This window comes from Engystomops pustulosus, chromosome 4 (genome assembly GCF_040894005.1).
Source record: "Engystomops pustulosus chromosome 4, aEngPut4.maternal, whole genome shotgun sequence".
NCBI lineage: Eukaryota > Metazoa > Chordata > Amphibia > Anura > Leptodactylidae > Engystomops > Engystomops pustulosus.
Genome location: NC_092414.1, coordinates 209,064,971 through 209,079,202, shown reverse-complemented (window position 1 = coordinate 209,079,202; position 14,232 = coordinate 209,064,971). Strand labels below are relative to the sequence as shown.

General features: G+C 45.4%; 2 protein-coding genes across 2 annotated transcripts in view; both read right to left on the bottom strand.

Annotated features, from left to right (window-relative positions):
* Positions 1–678, bottom strand: part of LOC140128235 (complement C3-like) — a 44,902-nt gene extending 44,224 nt beyond the window's left edge. The window contains exon 1 of the mRNA XM_072149790.1: positions 573–678. Coding sequence (XP_072005891.1) covers positions 573–637 — 65 coding nt within the window. The 5' untranslated portion in view covers positions 638–678. The remainder of the gene's footprint in view (positions 1–572) is intronic.
* Positions 679–8,907: 8,229 nt separating this feature from the next.
* The window catches only part of LOC140128236 (complement C3-like), a 76,779-nt gene continuing 71,454 nt past the window's right edge, over positions 8,908–14,232 (bottom strand). Inside the window, exons 40-41 of the mRNA XM_072149792.1 lie at positions 9,224–9,362; positions 8,908–9,124 (exon numbers count right to left, since the gene is read on the bottom strand). Of these exons, the coding sequence (XP_072005893.1) occupies positions 8,983–9,124; positions 9,224–9,362 (281 nt within the window). The 3' untranslated portion in view covers positions 8,908–8,982. The remainder of the gene's footprint in view (positions 9,125–9,223; positions 9,363–14,232) is intronic.

Genomic DNA, 14,232 nt, shown 5'->3' with positions numbered 1-14,232 from the left:
TTAGTAATGGGTGAGTTGACATTTCATGCAGTTAGCAAGTGTGATAGGCTTGCCTAAAGAGATGGGTTTTAAGAGCACGTTTGAAACTTTGAAGGGGAAGTTCGAATTAAGGAAGAGAATAATCTTACATCACTGAGAGATCGAAGAGCACGGGTTGGGTGATAGACTGAGATGAGAGAGGAGTGGTATGGACGTGCAGTATTGTGCAGAGCTTTGTGGATGAGGGTGATTAATTTAAACTGTATAGGAAAGAGACGGACAGCCAATGCAGTGACCGGCACAAACTGGATGCAACCGTGTAGTGTTTGGTCTGAAAGATGAGCCTTAAGAATAGATTGTAGAGGAGAGAGTTTAGTGAATGTAGTTTGTTTGAATGTGGTTATTGGACATGTGTTCCTCTGGTGCAGTGCTGATACAGTGCCCCTCCTATCTACAGGTTGCATATGGTATTGCTCCTTAGATTTGGCTTGCAATACCAGATACAACCCTTGCACAGGTGTGATACTATGGAATTACATATCATGCTTTATATATTGTATAAGTCAATACAACATACACATATAAATACTCACCGTGTTTGTCCATACGACTCTCCCAGAAATCCCAGCAGGACGAGAGCAAGTATTCTGCACCCCATGGTCGCGGTGCTGCTGGGATATGAAGTGGGTCCCTGATCTGGACAGGATTATATAGCAAATCTTCTCCATGGCCTCCGTCCTATATAAATAGCTGGAGGCTCTGCTGCCAAGGTGCAATATGCAAATAGAGCTGGACGGGTTCCCATCAGCAGAGACTTGTAGATCCCCACTGCTCCTCAACACGGAAAGGATTAAGATAAATATGACCTTTATAGGGTCACAAGTCTTTGTCTGCAAAGTGGTTCAAGCAGTTTCACCCAAAGAAAGTGACCTCTCTTAATATTCCAACAGAGTGTCCCTGAAACTCCGGCTTAGTAGATTCCCCAATTGATGGCAACAAAGTGAACTCTTCTTCCAGACATGAGTTTTGACCTGGAAGAGCCAGCAGAGAGAAGCTGAATGACTGTCCTGTTTGATAGAATGAGATGGTTGTCAGTAATTCCCACAGATTGCACCCTTAATAGCAGAGTAAACTCTTGTTAATACCATGAAGGTTTACTCAGGACTTGCAATAGATTGTCCCCCTTATTATTGCCAGCAGAGAGCACCCGTATTACTGATTGTAGTTTTTCTAGTAGGTCATTTCTAATGCAAAGCAGAGAGGGACCTGAGTCCGAGTACCTCAGGCCGTGTTCCACTTTATCATAGTCATCAGAGGGGTCCTATCAGCTCATTTAGTGCCTCCTTATAACAGTCATCAGGGTGGTCCTGGAACCTCAGAAATTGCCTCCTTATAACAATCATCAGAGTGGTCCTGGAAGCTCAGACAGTGCATCTTTATCATGATCATCAGAGTGGTCCTGGAAGCTTGCCCCGTGCCTCCTTATCATAGTCATCTGGGTGGTCCTGGAAGCTCAGACAGTACCTCCTTATCACAGTCATCAGAGTGGTCCTGGAAGCTCAGACAGTACCTCCTTATCACAGTCATCAGAGTGGTCCTGGAATCTCAGGTAGTGCCCCCTTATCACAGTCATCATAGTGGTCCTAGTAGTTCAGCCATTGCCTCATTATGACAGTCATCAGAGTGGTCCTAGTAGCTCAGTCAGTGCATCATTATGATGGTCTGCAGAGTCATCCTAGTAGCTCAGGCCGTTCCCCTTATGACAATTATCAGATTGGTCCTGGTAGCTCAGTTAGTGCTTTCTTATGATGGTCATAGAGTGGTCCTGGTAGCTCACACAGTGCCTCCTTATAACAATCATCAGAGTGGTCCTGGAAGCTCAGACAGTGCCTCTTTATCATGATCATCAGAGTGGTCCTGGAAGCTTGCCCCGTGTCTCCTTATCACAGTCATCAACGTGGTCCTGGACACTCAGGTAGTGCCCCCTTATCACAGTCATCAGAGTGTTCCTAGTAGCTCAGCAGTGTGTCATTATGACGGTCAGCGTAGTCGTCCTAGTAGCTCAGGCCAGGTGACACTTTATCACAGTCATCAGAGTGGTCCAAGTAGCTCAGGCAGTTCCCCCTTATGATAATTATCAGATTGGTCCTGGTGGCTCAGGCAGTGCTTTTCTTAAGATGGTCATAAAGTGGTCCTGGTAGCTCAGTCAGTGCCTTATCATAGCCAGTTGCCACCTTACCACAGACATCAGAGTGCACCCAGTAGCTCAGTTAGTGCTACGTTATGATGGTCATCGGAGTGGTCCATGTAGCCCAGGTAGTCTGTCCCTTTATAAAACTTAATAAAGAGGCCATAATAGCTCACGCCATGTGCCTCCTTAATACATGTATGAGAATGGTCCCAGTACTTCCAGTACAGTCCCCTGTAATATTGCAGGCAGACAGTCCCCCAGTTACTGCCAGTGGAAGGGCGTCCTCTATGGATTGATGGTATAGACACTGTAATGATTTTCAATTTTTAATTTCTCAACTTTTTTTTAAGGAATATAAGGAATTAAAAACAAACTAACGGGTGTAAATGAATAACGTAATTAAAATAAAGTAATAAAATGGGTCACAGCTGGTGAAGTCACCCCAATTTACTTTCCTATCAGAAGACACAACAGTTGGTTTCAAAAAATGAAGTCATTAAGTGGTAAAAAAAAACCTTAATCTCCATCAACCTGTGTAATCACCAGGGGGACAACCACTGGAACTTCCAGCGATTGGTAGAAGGGGGCGCCTAAGATCTTTTTGACCTAGATCATAGAGACATGGTCATCCTGCATAACTGGGTACATTAGCTTTATGGACCTTCAAGGAATTCATGTCTACATCCCTGTAGCCTCATGTGCCATAGGTCAGGTCAGATCAGTGAAGGTAACAATAGTCTGACCCGCAGTGATCAGTTATTTATTACTTTGATTTTTTTCTTTGTTTCTTTATGGTTTAACATCTTCAAATCTGACTAAGCCATCATTTCCTTTCATTATTTTCTAAAACCTAACCTTTGTGTTTTTATACTTTATTTTACTTTTATCCAAACTACTTGCAGAAACTATTTGAGGCGTGGAGTAGCCTCTGCAGAGCAGCCCCCCTGCAAGTCCATGCCGCCTGTGAATGTAGCAGATACAATGGGGCAGATTTACTTACCCGGTCCGTTCGCGATCCAGCGGCGCGTTCTCTGCGGTGGATTCGGGTCCGGCCGGGATTCACTAAGGTAGTTCCTCCGCCGTCCACCAGGTGGCGCTGCTGCGCTGAAAAGCATCTGAACGCGCTGGAATTCACCGAGCCGGACCAAGTGAAGGTAAGCGCGTCCCAAGCGACACTTTTTTTGTTTTAAATGCGGCGGTTTTTCTGAATCCGTCAGGTTTTCGCTCTGCCACGCCACCCGATTTCCGTCGCTTGCATGCCAGCGCCGATGCGCCACAATCCGATCGCGTGCACCAAAATCCCGGGGCAATACAGGGAAAATCGGCGCAAATCGGAAATATTCGGGTAACATGTCGGGAAAACACGAATCGGGCCCTTAGTAAATGACCCCCAATGGCTTCCAGCCTGAGGGGAACTCTGTACATGCGCAGAAGCTCCTGATCCCCTGCTGGCTTCAAGGAGCCAGCGATGCATCGGAAGCCACTGCGGGGGCCGGCTTCCTGCGGGGGCCGGCCAGCGTGCATTCATCCTCATGGAGTGGGGTAACCGTGGCTCAGGATCTCACAGAGCCTACTCTATTTCCCATTAACCTCTGCCGGTAATTTGCCTAAAAATAACAAGGTAAAAAAACATATAGAAAATGATAAAAGGTGATTAGATTTGGGGAATCTATAAGATTAGTAGATTCTTGATGGTAGATGCCATGACCTATAGATTTCCAGTGTAAGGTAAGATCCATATACTGCCCTAAAGTGAGAACATGGACAGTCAAGCTGTTGTATTTCATGGACCATTTCTCTCCGGTCACTTCCTTGTGTGTCTGCCACATATCTGAATAGACGCGGGATGCCAACCTCTGAGTCCATATTTACTCACTGGATATACAGTACAATGGTGCTCACTCTATGCAATAATTATGTACCATGGCAACTACCAACACCGGACTGAGAGAAATAGTGTACAGTATGTACACTGCGTGATAGTCAGGATACCACATGCAGTGCCATCCAGGGTAGAAAAATGCCTTAACTCATTAACACCCGGGCCCTTTTTTGCTTTTGTTCTTTCATTTTTTTGCTCCACACAAATCCATAACATTTTTATTTTTCGGTGTACAGAGCTATGAGGTTATTCGTTAAAGGGGTTGTCCGACTCTAATAAAAATGTGTCAGCTGGGCTGGGGAAGGCTTTTAAAAAAGATAAAGCTGTACTCCTCTTACAGCGCTGGTACAGGTGAAGGGAGGGCATGCCAAACCACCCAAATGTTGTCGGAGCAGAGCCCCAATGGACTGCACCAGGGCATACCGGGAGCACCGGAGGAGGTGAGTACACTTTTATATTTTTAAAGAGTCCTCCCCAACCCGGCTGATAAATTTTATCTGGTCAACCCCTTTCATTTCCCATGTCATGTATCAGGAACCTGTGAAAATAATTCCATTTCACTGTGAGTTCCTAAACATTTATTGGGTGAGTATGATTACTTTTAAACCACATTTCTAAAGATTTTATTATGTTTTGATACATCATAAAAAATGTTACATTTTTTGGGAAAAAATGGTGATGCCCATGTGGCCACAGCCTCTCTATAGATGTCATCACTTCACGTCTTGCTGTCCCAGGTGCTGATTAAGTAACATTATACCATATGTGACCACTCACCAGCAACAATATGAAGCCCCCCACAACCCCCCCGGGACTAAGCCATAATTTGCCACAATTTGTTACACTACCCTAGAGTTTTACTTTTTTACTTTTTCATACATAATTCTGAAAGGTTTGCTTTTCTGCTATGGTCAATATAGTCAGTATTTAGTCAACACATACCAAAAGCTTTATCTTCCAGGCCTTAGGGGTTTCCTCCTTATCTACCCCTTATATGTAATCCAGTGTCCACCTGGTATCCAGCACTTGAAATCTAGCACAAATGCATTTACAACCCTGGAGAAGTATTAACCCCTTAGGGACGTTTTTGCATTTAAATTTTTCACTCCCCACCTTCAAAAATCTGTAACTTTTTTATTTCTCCATGTAAAGAGCTCTGTTTGGGCTTGTTTTCTGCGTAACAAATTGCACTTCATAGTGATGGTATTTATTATTCCATGGTATGTACTGGGAAGCAGGAAAAAATTCTGAATGCAGTGAAAATGATGAAAAAACGCATTTGCACCGTTTTCTTGTGGGCTTGGATTTTACAGCTTTCACTGAGCAATGACATGTCTATTTTATTCTTTGGTTCGGTACGATCACGAGGATACCAAATTTGTACAGGTTTTATAATGTTTTCATACATTTAAAAAAATTAAAACCTTCTGTACAAAAAAAAAAAAAAGCTTCATTTTGCCATGTTCTGGCTCTAATAACTTTTTCATACTTCAGTGCACGGAGCTGTGGGTGATGTCATTTTTTTCCAATTTTGATGACATTTTTAATGCTATCATTTTGAGGACTGTATGGGCTTTTGATCACTTTTTATAGAATTTTTTATATTTTTCAAAATGGCAAAAAAGTGACATTTTCGACTTTGGGCGCCAATTTCCGTTACGAGGTTAAACGCCGGAAAAATTTGATAATATTTTTTGATAGATCAGACATTTTGGGACGCGATGATACCTAAAGTGTTTATGATTTTTACTGTTTATTTATATCAGTTCTAGGGAAAGGGGGGTGATTTAAACTTTTACTTTTTTTTACTATTTTTTCATATTTTTTTAAATTTTTTTTAAATTTTTTTTTTTACCATTATTTAAGATCCTCCAGGGTAATTTAACCCTGCAGTTTCCGATTGCTAATACTATATACTGCAATACTACTGTATTGCAGTATATAGCAATTTTACAATGATTTTTAATAGCCTGCCCTTTGGTGGCTATTATAAATCATTGCACATGGCAAGCCTACGAGTCTCAATGAGACTCTAAGCTGCCATAGCAAGCGATCGCCGCCCTCCGATGACATTCCAGGGGGCGGCGATCGTCCATCCAAGATGGCGGCACCCATATAACGGTATTTTATGTGCCGCGGTCGGGTTCGACCGTGGTGCTTAACAGGTTAACTGCCGCAATCAGTGCCAGCACCAACCGCGGCAGTGACAGGCGGGTGTTGGCTGTTTGAGCTGGTGGGCTCTCTCCATACACCCTTTGCCGTGCGAGGACGATATAGTTCGTCCTCGGTCGGCAAGGTGTTAAATAAAGAGTAATAGTGTTCATGGTTGGACTGTCTCACCATATTATCAGAGATTCTTCTGGATGGCTGAGGCCAGTACAGGGGTAGGGAACCTATGGCTCGGTAGCCAGATATGGCTCTTTGTTGGCTGCATCTGGCTAACAGACAGATCTTTAATAAATAGTGATGGCTGCCGTGTGTCTCTTATACTGATCACTAGACAGAGGCAGCGATGTTACCGCTGTCTATGTCCTTTGTACGACCCAGGCGCCATCGCCGCCATTGTCTAAGCCTGGGTCAAAGAGAACAGCGTGGGAGTGATGAGGAGCTGACTGTGGCTACCTATCTACTTGGGAGCATGTGCTGTGGCTACCTATATACTTTGGGTATGTGCTGGGGCTACCTATCTACTGGGAGTATGTGCTGTGACTACCTATCTACTGGGGGTATGTGCTGTGGCTACCTATATACTGGGGGGGCATGTGCTGTGGCTACCTATCTACTTGGGGGCATGTGCTTTGGCTACCTATCTACTGGGGTATGTACTGGGGCTACCTATATAATGGGAAGCATGTGCTGTGATTACCTATCTCCTAAAAGCATGTGCTGTGGCTACCTATCTACTTGGGGGCATGTGCTTTGGCTACCTATCTACTGGGGTATGTACTGGGGCTACCTATATAATGGGAAGCATGTGCTGTGATTACCTATCTCCTAAAAGCATGTGCTGTGGCTACCTATATACTTGGGAGCATGTGCTGTGGCTACCTATATACTGGGGGGCATGTTCTGTGGCTACCTATTTACTTGGGGGAATGTGCTGTGGTATCTACTGGGGGTACCTATCTACTGGGAGGCATGTGCTAGGTGTAAAGATTTGCAGTAGTGAACCCCCTGGACCACCGCTGACGAATATGTAAGCAGACAACTGGAACCGGAATCTAAGTGGCACCCGGTCTTCACCAGAGCCCACCGCAAAGCAAGATGGTCTTGCTGCAGTGTGGTACCACCAGGTCATTCCACAGGCGCGAGTTGTCCACTGTGGCAGCCAAGGTCGAGGTACACGATCACAAGGCAGTCTCTTAGTCAGGAACAGACAGACGGTCAAGGCCGGTGGCTATGATGGGAGGTCGGGGATGGATCAGGAGGTCAGAGCTGGCAGCGAAGGTGACATAACTGGAAGTGGGGAATTTCAACTTGAAACTGGGATAATTAAAAGTTATTAGATGTTATGACCTTTGTAAGCATGTCTATGACCTTTATGAATTGAGGTTAGCCCATCGCTGCCTAAGAATTATAATATCTTCAGATCCATTACTTTTTCCTGTTCAAAATGGGAAATATATATTCTTCGTTTCATTCAAAGACAAAAAAACTCAGCATCTGTGTGACACAGGTGACTCGCTGCAAGACAAGCCTGCATCTGTTGTCAGGTGACATGGTCAGAAACGATCCTTAATCTCTGGAGGTAATCACAAGATGAGGACCAAACTTATATTAATATGAATTAGATGCAAAGTTCCTCTCAATGCCAGTGTCTCAGTGTCACCCGCTCTCTACTGCAGGAATATCATGGGAGAAGCAAAGTAGGCCACCTTCATGATTTGTAGGGAGCGGTAGGGGTTTGCCTAGTTGATTTTGCTGATCAATTCTTAGCATTTAGTAGGTTGTTGGTTGGTGTTGGGAGTCCAACACACACAACTCCCTTATGTGGGAGATGTTTAAAGACTTAGTACTTGGACGTGACTGCGGCATCTTAACTCCATACCAAGCACAACATTTAATAAAAACCTTATGAAAAAAATTAATAAAAGCCATACAAAGTGGCAGGCAGACGACTAACAAATCATTCGACAAGTATTACATTGTACATGGAGATTCAAATTGTGGGGATGAACACATTCAGGAACTTTCTCCTTGGACACAAAGATACTGGGGGATATTTATCATACGCTGGCGCTCGTGCGCCATCGTATGATCGCCCCGCCGCTGCAAATTCACAGCCCAATACATCAAGAGGCTTCTGCCTCTTGATGTATCGGGCTGCCAGTAGCGCAGCATTTATCCCGCCCCGCACCGTCCCACTCCCTTCCGGCCGCGCCCCCCGCTCGGCCGCGCCCCCCCTTCACGCCCCACTGGCGTGAAGGTGGCGGATTGGGGAAAATAATCGCAAAAGCTAGCAATAAGCTAGCATTTACGATTATTTCAGGGCCTCTGCGCCACTGGCGGTGCGCAGAGGTCCTGATAAATATGCCCCACTGGGGCAGATTTACTTACCCGGCTCATTCGCGATCCAGCGGCGTGTTCCCTGCGCTGGATTAGGGTCCGACCGGGATTTATTAAGGTAGTTCCTCCGGCGTCCACCAGGTGAAGAGCATCGCTGAAGAGCATCGGAACGCACTGGAATACACCGAGCCGGGCTGAGTGAAGGTAAGTGCAATTTTCGCGACATTTCTTTTTTAAAAATGCGGCGGTTTTTCCGAATCCACTGTGCTTCTCTCTATGTATCCAACTGCTTTGGTCCTAGATACCTTTAAAGGTTTGATTGGTGGTGTTAAAAAATATCAGACAGAGCTTACAGGACACAGATCACTTTATTGTCATGGCATATAAATCCTATTGTTTGTGGAAATAAGAATATGGTTGACCATTAGCTTTGGCAACCAGAAATGTTAAGTTCAAAAGTAAATGAAGAAAAGTCATTACAAAGATCCTCATACTCAGGATCTTGACACTCCCTCTGATTCGGCCACCATTCAATCCAAGAATCGCTTGACAGGACGTAGCTGTAGCTGAGGAGACATACAGTGGATGGTCAGCATGTATCGACAGTGCCATAAACTTGATGTATCTACCCCATTCTCATCTCCACGATGAGACTTCTCACTTACCCAAAGGTCTCAGTGTACCAAACGTTCTTGGATGACCCAAATACAATGTAATCTTTTCCTATTTCCAATTTTATATTTTTACGACATCTTACATGACTGAGAAAGATCCGCTTATTGTCCTTGGCATCTTCGTCCGTTCCTAAGGTATGTAAAATAAAATCAGTAATGATGAGAAAATTCTAATCAATTCTACAGGTTCACACGTGGAAGTTTAGATGTTATCAAACAGTAGGCCAATAAAAAAAGAACCTGGACCACAATATTCAAATATTGAGATTCGAGGGGCGTGACTAACCGCCATGCAGGTCAGACGCACATGAGATAGCTCCGCTCCGGGCCAGAGGATAAAGGGAGATAAAATATACAGTGCATGGGGAAACCAGGATCCAGACGTACCTCCAGGAGGACACAACATTCCCCGGTGTCTGGCACCCCGATATTTAACTTCTTTAAGCCCCTCCAGGACCGCTCTCCCTCCACGGGCAGCCGCTCCCGCCACCTCACACCACGCGGCCGGCAGCAGCATCGGGCGCAGCAGGAGAGCGCTCAGCAGTGTGAGCGCACACACCAACAGCGTTCCCAGCACCAGCTGCAGGAGAGCCCACACGGGCAGGAGAGACAGCAGCAGCGGCGCTCAAGGGCCCAGCAGCTGGAGCGCACACAGGAGCAGGAGCGTCCCCGGCAGCAGCGTGTTCAAGGGCAGGAGAGTCCACAGCAGCAGCGCTCACAAGCACAGCGCGCTGCTGTGAAGAGAGGAGCGCAGAGCCGCACCGGGACTCCCTCACCCCGACCCCCGGCAGCTGCAGGGAAGGAGAACAGAGCGGCACAGGACCGGGGTAAGTGTAACAGCCCCTGCACCACCAGCCCCCGAGCCCACACACAGCCAAGGCTTCCGCTCAGCACACCAACCCCTGCTTTCATACCCACTGCTCAGGGCCAGCGCTCCGTCACCAGATCCCTCACGCGCAACGCCACTCAGGGACTAGGAGACAAGATGGCCCCCCCACATAACACCCAGGGAGATATCTCCACTAAGAAAGGAGCAGGAGGGAAAGGAGACTCAGGCAGCAGCCCCCCATCTAAACGCACCCTGTTCGGGTCCCCAGCAACATCACAGGCTGGCAAAAGAAATACCCACAACCAAGCTCCAGGTAGAAAAGAGGCTCCTGATTATTTCACTAATCCAGATCCTGAGCCCTCTCAGAGCCCACAGAGACCTGCAGCCTCTCAGTCGGACCATGCTGATGTCCTGGTCAGCCTCCCCCCTCCTGAAGAGGCAGCACTAGCCCTGAGAAGCCATCCAGAACTCCAGGCACTTCTAGCACTTCTTCCTTCAAAAAGGGACATGGATACATTAGCATCAGACCTAAAAGGCGCCTGGCGCCAAGACCTACAAAAGGTCCAATCTGACGTATCATCCCTGCAAGAAAGAGTAGATGAGCTGGAATCTTTCAGAACAGAAATCTCCTCCACTATCCTGGAGCTACAAGCTGCTACTAACACACAGGAAAGCCAACAGCGCCATCTAGCGGCCCAGATAGACGATCTGGAGAACAGAAACAGACGGAACAACATCCGAATAAGAGGGCTCCCAGAAGCGACCCATGCACCTGACCTGATCCCCACACTCACAGGCATCTTCAATAACCTCCTGGAACGGCCGGTCGATACTCCAATCGAATTTGACCGCGCTCACAGAGCTCTAAGAGCCAGAAGCTCGGATCCTGCTAGACCTCGAGATGTAATCTGCCGAATTCACTACTACGCCATCAAAGAACAAATCCTGCAGAAGGCACGCAACAAGGGGGAAATAGACTTTGATGGAGCAAAAATAACCCTTTTCCCAGATTTATCTAGGAGAACACTACGCCAGAGGGCCATGCTACGCCCATTACTCTCGCTCCTACAAGACAGAAACATCACCTACAGGTGGGGGTTCCCCTTCGCTCTGCACGCCAAGAATGGCACCAAACAAGCAACACTAACCCACCCAGAGGATCTGCCGAGCTTCTTGGAAGAATTAAACCTACCACGTATATCCCTCCCCAACTGGGATGACCCTTTCAACGATCAAGACCCAAGACAGAACACAAGATCCCTGAGCTGGAACCAAAATTCCTCCACCAGATTCGACACGCCACGACAACAAAGACAGAGAGAACGGAGAATGCCACCATTAGAGAGACTTCAAGAAAGTTAAAGGAACTCTAATCTCAAACCACAAGCAGTAAGACCTGTCTGATCCACCTTTATTGATGTCTTTATTGCAGAAGAAGATGGCAGCCATATCTGTTTGGGCCTGAATTGAAGTCCTAGACAGAAACATGGCTACATATCATTCTCTCTTTTTCCTCTCCCATTAAGTTCAGTCTGTTCTGATTTAACTGTTATTGTCATGGGAGGTCCTAGGTGTCCCCGCGAGCTCCCCATTACATCACAACACCTATCAATGGGTTCTTCCAACCCTAAACTATACAGACAAGGAGCTCGCGATCTCACCCGGGATCTCTCAAACTGTTTGCTAAAAAATTATTTTTACTATTTGCTGTTAACAAAACCCCATACCAAAGCCATAGTGCTACACCATACATTTTTCCCCATGCACAAACTCTAAACTATAAATTATATATCGACCATATCCCTTAAGTTATCCACAGGCCCGGATAAATGACAACTGATAACAAACAAATAACTAATAACCTATAGACTTCAACCAACACTACAACAAATAAACTGCCTAGACACAACCCCCCAATAGGCTTAACCGTAATAAGGCATTACGGTTCTTTAAATTGCGTAAACGCAACTCTCAACAAGATTTGTCCGACTTACCCTAGCTAAGTCCGGTTTTCACCTTTCCTGCCCTTCCCCAGCATCCCTAAAATCCCTACCTCCCAAGTCCAGGTACTCATCACAACCAAACCAAATAAAGCAAAAAAAAAAAAAAAACAAAAAAAAAAAAACAAAAAAAAAAACAAAAAAAAAAAAAACTACTAATCTGAAACAAAATGTCCTCATCTTTAAAAATAACATCTTTCAACGCAAAAGGCCTTAACCAACCCGAGAAAAGGTCTAAGGTTCTTTACACCATGCATAGACAAAAAACTCATATTCTCTGTGTGCAAGAAACACACTTTAAAACGAACCATACCCCAAACATCAAAAACAAGTACTACCCAACATCCTACCACTGCACAAACCCAGAAGGGAAAACAAAGGGGGTCTCAATTTTTCTCCACAAAAACTTTCAATGCAAAGTGCAAGAAACCAAAATGGATAAACACGCCAGATATATCTTCTTAAAGTGTGAAATACAAGGCACGCTATTCACCATCGCCAATATATACGCCCCGAACTCAGACCAGGCTAACTTTATCACAAAAATGCTAGACGAGCTGTGTGCCTTCACTAGAGGATCATTAATCCTGGTAGGAGACTTTAATGTAGCACTTAATCCAACCTTAGACACCTCCTCAGGGAAATCCTCCGTCCCCTTCAATAAAATAAACAGAATAAGGAAATCCCTGCATAAAATGCAACTCTGCGATATATGGAGGCTACAAAACCCAGACAGCAAAGATTATACTTTCTACTCTGCAGTCCACAACTCGTACAGCAGAATAGATTATATTTTTGTACATCATAAACTTCTCACCACTGCCCAAAGCTCCAAAATAGGATTGTCCTATCTATCAGACCATGCCCCCATTTACTGCTCACTAACATTACTCCCCCCAAAACGCCCTGCATATAACTGGCGATTAAACGAATCTCTCCTAAAAGATCCCATCTGCCTAAATGAACTGAAACAACAATTCGCTAAATTTGAAAATGATCACAAACTAGACACATCAAGCCCCACCACACTTTGGGAAACACTAAAAGGCTCTCTTAGGGGAATCCTAATGAAACACGGAGCTCGCCTAAAGCGCATGACAGAACACAAGACACAAAACCTTCTAACGACCATCCAAAACTTAGAAAACAAACACAAACAGTCACTACAATTAGCCTCCCTAAGAGAACTAACATTAGCCAGACACGAACTCAACACCATATTGGACGCCAAACAAAAAAGAATATTTCAGATTTGCTCACGCTCAATCTATGAGTGGAGTAACAAACCGGGTAAATACCTGGCCAGAGCCCTTAGAGACAAAAAAGCTGCATCATATATAGCATCAATCAAAACAAATACCGGTCCCACCGCTCACAAGCCCGAGGAAATAGCAAAAGCGTTCATGGAGTATTATTCAAAACTGTACAACCTCCCCCCTCCCTCCGCCAACTTCACTCCTCCCTCTCCCCTCAAAACTTTACCACAATACATACAAGAGACAGCGTTACCATCCATATCTCAGGAGGAACTGGAACAACTAGACACTCCTTTCTCCCCAGAGGAGATACAACAAGTAATCCTAGCTCTTCCAAATGGCAAAAGCCCAGGTCCAGACGGGTTCACAGCCATATTTTACAAAACATTAGTAGACGAAATAACACCCCCCATGTTACACACTTTCAATACGGTTTCCGATGCTGTCCAATTCCAACCAGCATTTTTACATGCCCACATCACAATAATCCCCAAAGAAGGGAAAGACCCACAACTATGCCAAAGCTACCGTCCCATCTCATTAATTAACACTGACGCAAAAATATACGCCAAACTACTAGCAAAACGCCTCTCCCGCCTGCTGGAGTCCCTAGTTCACCCGGACCAAGTAGGTTTCATACCCACAAGAGAAGCGAGAGATAATACACTAAAAACTTTCTCTCTCATACATCATGCCCAAAAAACTGACTCTCCACTATTAGTTCTCTCCCTGGACGCAGAGAAGGCGTTCGACCGGGTGGACTGGGGATTCCTAGAAGCAACACTTAAACAAATAGGCATCAGAAACACCATGCTCTCCAAAATCAAAGCCCTATATAATCACCCCAAAGCCCAAATCAGAGTCAACGGTCTTTATTCCTCTCCATTCACAATAAGTAATGGGACCAGACAAGGG